The sequence below is a fragment of the Raphanus sativus genome, chromosome 5 (assembly GCF_000801105.2).
Source record: "Raphanus sativus cultivar WK10039 chromosome 5, ASM80110v3, whole genome shotgun sequence".
NCBI lineage: Eukaryota > Viridiplantae > Streptophyta > Magnoliopsida > Brassicales > Brassicaceae > Raphanus > Raphanus sativus.
The window spans coordinates 19,354,485-19,361,201 of NC_079515.1; the positions used below are offsets into that span (position 1 = coordinate 19,354,485).

The 6,717-nt window shown below is 35.6% G+C and overlaps 1 protein-coding gene and 1 pseudogene across 1 annotated transcript; one reads left to right on the forward strand and one right to left on the reverse strand.

Annotated features, from left to right (window-relative positions):
• The first annotated feature begins 1,385 nt into the window (after window positions 1-1,385).
• On the forward strand, window positions 1,386-4,453 carry LOC108859656 (probable serine/threonine-protein kinase At1g09600). The gene is made up of 7 exons (XM_018633567.2): window positions 1,386-2,241; window positions 2,420-2,704; window positions 2,787-3,104; window positions 3,197-3,424; window positions 3,521-3,621; window positions 3,695-4,046; window positions 4,123-4,453. The coding sequence occupies exons 1-7, from the start codon at window positions 1,804-1,806 to the stop codon at window positions 4,300-4,302; spliced, it is 1,902 nt and encodes a 633-aa protein (XP_018489069.1). The 5' UTR covers window positions 1,386-1,803; the 3' UTR covers window positions 4,303-4,453.
• Window positions 4,454-4,637: 184 nt separating this feature from the next.
• LOC108858439 (uncharacterized) lies at window positions 4,638-6,226 on the reverse strand (annotated as a pseudogene).
• Between the last annotated feature and the right edge of the window lie 491 nt (window positions 6,227-6,717).

The window sequence follows — 6,717 nt, forward strand, 5'->3', positions numbered from 1 at the left end:
GTAGATTTTTTAAATATGTTTTTTATATATTACGTTTTACGAGACTATGTGTATAAGTTTTTTTTTTTGAAAAAGAGCATAACTATGTGTATAAATTAAAAGGTATGACAAGGCAAATTATTATACTAAAAATGAAAGAAGATTAAATACAAACTAATAACAAGTACAACACAAATTATAACACTATTAAATTCTATATATATTTAATAAAATATTATATATATGTCTAATATGTATATATATAAATGTTACACAAAATATATATAATATTATATACACATATTATATATACCATATATTATTAATTGAAATTTGACAAATCAATTTCCGCCCTTTAGGGCGGGTCCTAATCTAGTGTGAAAATTAAATTAAGTTGGACCTACATAATAGAGAAAACAAATTTTTGGATACTGATAAAAGTATTTTATAGAATTTTGAATTTTTGTTTATAGATTAAAAATGAATTAGATTTTTAATTATATTTGATGGTAACTAAAATTTCAAATAAATTTTCGAAATACATTTTAAGAAGATTTTAAGTGATTTCAAAAAGATTTTGTTAGAATCTTCTTTCAAATATTTATTTACATTTCAAATAAAAATAAGATATTAAAAAGATATCATAACATATACAAAATTTAATAAATTCTATAAAGTTGATCCAAATTAAAAAAACATCACACATAAAGTGAAATGGTGACTTATGTTTTAATATATAAGATAAAGTTGATCCAAATTAAAAAAAAACATCACACATAAAGTGAAATGGTGACTTATGTTTTAATATATAAGATAGACTATTTTTAATGAATATCATTAGATGAATCCAATATTTGTGAAAGAAAGCATTAAAAGTTCTGCATGCGCAAAAACATATTCATATAAGTATGTATAAGATAAATCCCGTGTTTTTAAAACCGGACTGATCCGGTTATTGGACTGTGCTCGACCGTACGCCGGTCATGTATTTAGATTGGTCTGATAACTTGTTCAGCCATAAATAAATAACATAATCAGATTGGACCTCAAAATTACAAAACTTAATAAAAAAATTAATTGTCAAAAATCTATAAACAAACCATGAACAAAAAATAATTTATATTTATAATGATTTGTATTTAGTTTTTATTTATATTTTAGTTATGTATTACATTTATTAACTTTATTTTTAAATTTTTATATCAAAAAAATACTAAACCAGATTATTGAATCGTGTTTGACCCGGTCGAACCATATTAAAACGATCCAAATAAAGATCTGGTTAAACTTCAGGTCCGGTTTTAAAATCATTGGATACATCCCATTTTCATGCAAACAGTTTTAAGTATTAAGAATTTTTCTAAATAAAGATAAAGAGAAATAACAAAATTATTATGAGTTGTGTTTGTCCCAAGATTGAAGGGTTCTCCTGATTTTACTCTCATGCAAACCATATCTTGCCATCATTTGTTTTCCATCTCTCTATTGACAATCTTTCTTTTCCTTATTTTCCCCGGATTTTCCGTTTTGTTGAACCGCTGCCGCAACTATGATTCTCAACATTTGTTTCCTCTTGAACCAGTAAAACCTTCTTGCCGTTTCGTTCAATAGAATTTGCCAACTTCTTCAGCAAATTCGCAATCATTTTGGGTTTAGAAGAAACCCTTTCGGTTTCTTGTTGCAAAAACTTAGATTTGCATACATCTTTGATTAATCTCTCCAGGTGATAGATCTTTGATGCTTAGAGATCTTGGTGCAAGGTCATGTTTTAAATCATTGTAGAATAGGATATTGTGTAAAACCAAGGCAGAGTTTATTATTATTATGGGCTGCATTTGCTCGAAAGGAGCAGCAGAGGAAGCAGAAGATCTTTCATCTCATCGTCAGAAAGGAAAAGAGTATTGGAACAAATCTTCGTCAGTGCAATTGATTGCTCCTCTGCCTTCAAATAAAGATGATTTCTCGCACAAAGCCGTAGATGGAAGCTCTGGTGGTGGAAGAAGAGCGAGCGGTTTGATTGTTCCTATAGATGATAGTCATGATGGCAAAACAACCATCATAGAGAGACCTTCGAGGTCTCATCGAGGAAGAAGAGTTTCAGATAATGGTAAAGGAGGAGGGCTGATTATTTCTAACGTACCACGTAGCGCAGACGCAGAGCTTATTGCTGCTGGATGGCCTTATTGGCTAACCTCTGTTGCAGGAGAAGCCATAAAAGGTTGGGTTCCTCGGCGTGCAGATTCCTTTGAGAAGCTTGACAAAGTTAGTCTCTCTCAACTTTTCATTTGTCTGAACATACAAATGTATTGGTCTTTTTTTTTTGACATCAAACTGCTATTCTTTTACTCAAACTTGAGGTGGTCTGGGTAGCCAGACACGAATAGAACAACCAAATGTATTGGTTTTAAGTGTTTTGTAATGATTTGTGCATTTTATGCAGATAGGACAAGGGACTTATAGTATTGTGTATAAGGCTCGGGATCTTGAGACGGGCCAAATAGTGGCCATGAAGAAGGTGAGGTTTGCTAATATGGATCCGGAAAGTGTGAGGTTTATGGCTAGAGAAATCAACATTTTGCGCAAACTCGACCATCCAAATATTATGAAGCTTCAGTGTCTTGTCACTTCAAAGCTGTCAGGTAGCTTGCATCTTGTTTTTGAGTACATGGAGCATGATCTTTCAGGTCTCGCTCTTAGGCCTGGTGTCAAATTCACCGAGGCACAGGTACTTTAATAAATCCTTCCTTCAACTACTCACCCATGTTGTTGTTCTCTAACAAATCAAATTCACTATTCTCTGTGATTAGATCAAATGTTATATGAAACAACTTCTCTGTGGACTTGAGCATTGTCATAGCCGAGGAATCCTTCACCGTGACATCAAGGGTTCTAACCTTTTGGTGAACAATGATGGAGTTCTCAAGATTGGAGATTTTGGTCTAGCCAGGCTTTATAATCCGGATCATGACCAGCCGCTCACTAGCCGTGTAGTCACATTGTGGTATAGAGCACCTGAGCTTCTACTGGGATCTACAGATTATGGACCAGGCATTGATCTCTGGAGCGTTGGTTGCATTTTAGCAGAACTCTTTGTAGGTAAACCAATCATGCCAGGAAGAACTGAGGTGAGTTTTTAAATTCAGTTTATTTGTGTATGAGTCCGTACTGATTCTTTAAACTATAACCATTGATTTTTAAACTGATTTGCATCTTCAAGGTGGAGCAAATGCATAAGATCTTTAAGCTGTGCGGTTCAGCATCCGAAGACTTTTGGGAAACAACAAAGTTCCCACAGGCGACAAGTTACAGACCGCAACATCCTTATAAGCGTGTCCTACTAGAGACGTTCAAGAACTTACCATCTTCTTCTCTAGCTCTCCTTGATAAGCTTCTATCTGTAGAACCAGAGAAAAGATGCTCAGCTTCTTCTACTCTATTGAGTGAGGTAAATGATCACTATTCTTCTTTGTGTAACATTCTTGATTCGCCTCCTGAATATTAAATTAATACTAACCAATGATTATCTTATTCATCTCTTTAGTTCTTTACAACGGAGCCACTCCCTTGTCACATATCAAGTTTGCCTAAGTATCCGCCAAGCAAGGAACTTGATGCAAAGAAGCGCAACGAAGAAGCAAAAAGGTACGTATTGCAATGAGCGTGCATGATCATCAGAGAGATCCTAAACAAACTTTTCATAATTGCAAAATTTCAGGAAGAAAGCAGAAGCTGTGAAGTGGCGTGGACACGAATCTGCGAGAAGAGGTGGAAGAGACTCCAAGGTAACACCGGAGTTCATGGCTTCGGGGCACTCGAACGTCTCAATCAACACCCCATATGGGTTCAAGAAAGAGAGCGGGAGATATGAGAGAGGAAAGCTCTTTTCTGCTTCGAGTTCAATGATCCATCCAAGCTTAACCGCAACATTGAATAAGAATAAAAGCTCTAGGAGCAATGTAGGAGATTTGAGAGCTAACAGTTCCAACAATGTGCCCGTTACAATGGGGGGCTACTCATCTAGCTCTTCACAAAAGGAAAATGCACCTTCACGAGCAGAACCCACAACGGTAATAACTGAGTTCTTTTTCCTTCCCTTTTAAATAATGGACGCTGAGATGTTTCTTAACATATTTGTTTCTTCAGAGATATATGCGCAAGAAGAACAGAATGCACTGTTCAGGTCCGTTGATGCCTCCTGGCGGCAACATTGAAGAGATGATGAAAGATCACGAGAGACGAATCCAAGAAGCTGTACGCAAGTCCCGCCTTGAGAAATCTGTAACAAGGAAGAACAAAGATATCTCTGTCAAAGCATGTGCTTAGATGATTTTATTAACTTTAAGCCACAGAGTTCTATTATTATGTGGTTTTTGCACATGGCATTATGGCAAACCTCTGTTTCATGCTCTGCTCTCTTTTTCTCAGACATTTCTTTTGGTTAGGGGAAGCGAACAAATTTGCATATTTAGAACTACTCCTTTCGTAGTACAAGTCAATTTATAGATAGAAGTTATAAATAGTTATTACTATTAACTTCAGAATACCTAGGAGTTTTCAGATGGCATCGAAGTGCTGTATTCTCAAATATAAGCCAGTAAAGTAAACTATACATATAGCTTAATAGGGAACCTATATATATAACTTATATGTTCTCTCTCTTAGTCACTACCATCAATTTCAAAACATAAACGTCTACATACCCTAAGCTCTGAGTATTGGCCGCCCATTTACTGAAAAATCTCTTCCCACAAGATCCACATATTAAATCAGAGCTGCAAGCGGCGACATGCCAGTAATCTGATTCAATCTCTTCTCTGAGCTGGTCTAGATGCCAACCGGCATAACCAACAAAGAATCTAAATTCATGTGGCTTAAGAATTCCCTTCTTTACAAGTACTGCAGATTCATCCAAGGTGTTCCGAGCACCAAAGTTGAGTCCCGGCATGACTTCTTCAAGCCCATGTTTCTTGGTTTTATCGTCAGTTTTCAAGATGAACATGCTGGCTTCAAGAAACCCACCAAAGTACAAGGAACGTTCTGAAAAGTGGTAGCGAGCTCGGTTTTAGTTGATTTCATGTGTTTGATGTTTTAGTGAAAGGGACGCTTAATGACAACTCAAAATGGCCCTTCGAGTTGGTGGTTTGTAACGTTTCCCGCAAATGTTCTATTACTGTAGCTTCTCAGTGGCAACTAGAAAACAGCCAGTCTCAGGAAAGGAATCGGGTATGCCCATTTCAGGCCTCTCGGTTCATATTCCTGAGATGATTTTTGACCCTCAGAAGATATTTAATGAGGTTCTTATGATGAGGTTCTTAGCGGAATATAATAAACCGTCTCTTAACTTTTAAATAAAAAAATTAAGAACCGATTCTTAAGTAAGATATTTAAAAGACGGTTTCTTATATTCCGCTAATAATCTAATCCTAAGAACCCCCATCAAACATGCTCTCAGCTTTTGTCCTTTCTTCCTATGACATCATTAAAAGCGTAAAGTAAACCCTATTGAATAATATAATTCCCCAAAAATATGTGAAGCTTAGACATAAACAACTATCGGAAATATAAAGGATATTACATGTTCCTTCCTAAACAAGTTCGCTCTGAACTTTCTCCAATCCATATTAAGACCAAAAGACTTTGGGGCCGCGGAATCACTTGATTTGTTTCCATTAGAAGGCTTGTTTCCTTGAGAAGCACCTCCTTCCACATCATTGGGAAGCAGGCAATATAACCCTCAGATGTCATCCCACAAAAAAAAGATTGACTAACTAGTATCTACTACCAGAGCCAACACTCTAGTAATCTGTTAAGATTTAGATAGTGAATTTCTGTAAAACTTGAATTCAATAACAAATTACTCTGAGTTACAACCTTATAATAGCACTCAAGAACAATCAATATCAACACGATATCGATTACATCTCTTACAAATCTCTGCACGAGAAATACATCAAGACCTCAGTCCCCAATTCTAATCTCAGATCACAATTCAGGTGATGAAAAACAATAATCCAATACTATTTTCATATAAGAGTCTAGTAGACTGTAATGGCAAAGACTCTAACTGAACCAGAGTTTGTTCCCCCTTCTTTATTGACTTATATCCATTGGAAGTTCCCTCTTATGATTCCACAACTCTCTTCCCTTGTTTCTTCTTCGAATAATACACTTGTATAGGTGTATCATAATCTCTCCATGTTCATCAAAGCTTCAAACTTGGCCATGAACAGAACGGGGCATGAGTCATTGCCTACTTCATGGGCTGCTAATGTTGGGCATTTAGTGCTATCACGTACTCTTTGATTTCATTAATTCAACATTCTTTCTTTTTTCGAATACCAGGAGATTCGGGGCCAAATCCTATAATCTCCGAGGCCCGAAACCATATTATTTAATATTAGTTTCGTCCCAGCGTTCATTTGAACTGGGGATTCTGAAACAATGGTCATGTTTTTTTCTGGTTGAACTAATGACCTCTGGTGTTAAACATAGTTTCATATATAAGTATCTAAATCTATCCTTCTCCTTCAGGTTCCACCGGAAATTGAACCCTTAAACTCAGGACAAATGAATCACACACTTTACCAATTGATCTTTATAGAAAATAACCAAATTCGAGTTTCCTAGCTTTTAGGTTTTCATAACTGTTTTCGCAGAAAAGTTTTCAACTAAATTAGAACAAAAGGAAAGCGGCATAATTTGGTACTCTTCTTAAAGTAAAATGAAAGAGGATTGATA

Bases quoted from the DNA above. Each gene is read 5' to 3' on its own strand.
- LOC108859656 (XM_018633567.2), top strand. From the start codon at position 1,804: ATGGGCTGCATTTGCTCGAAAGGAGCAGCAGAGGAAGCAGAAGATCTT. The intron at 2,705-2,786 runs GTACTTTAATAA...CTCTGTGATTAG, and splicing joins TCAAATTCACCGAGGCACAG to ATCAAATGTTATATGAAACA. The intron at 3,622-3,694 runs GTACGTATTGCA...GCAAAATTTCAG, and splicing joins CGCAACGAAGAAGCAAAAAG to GAAGAAAGCAGAAGCTGTGA.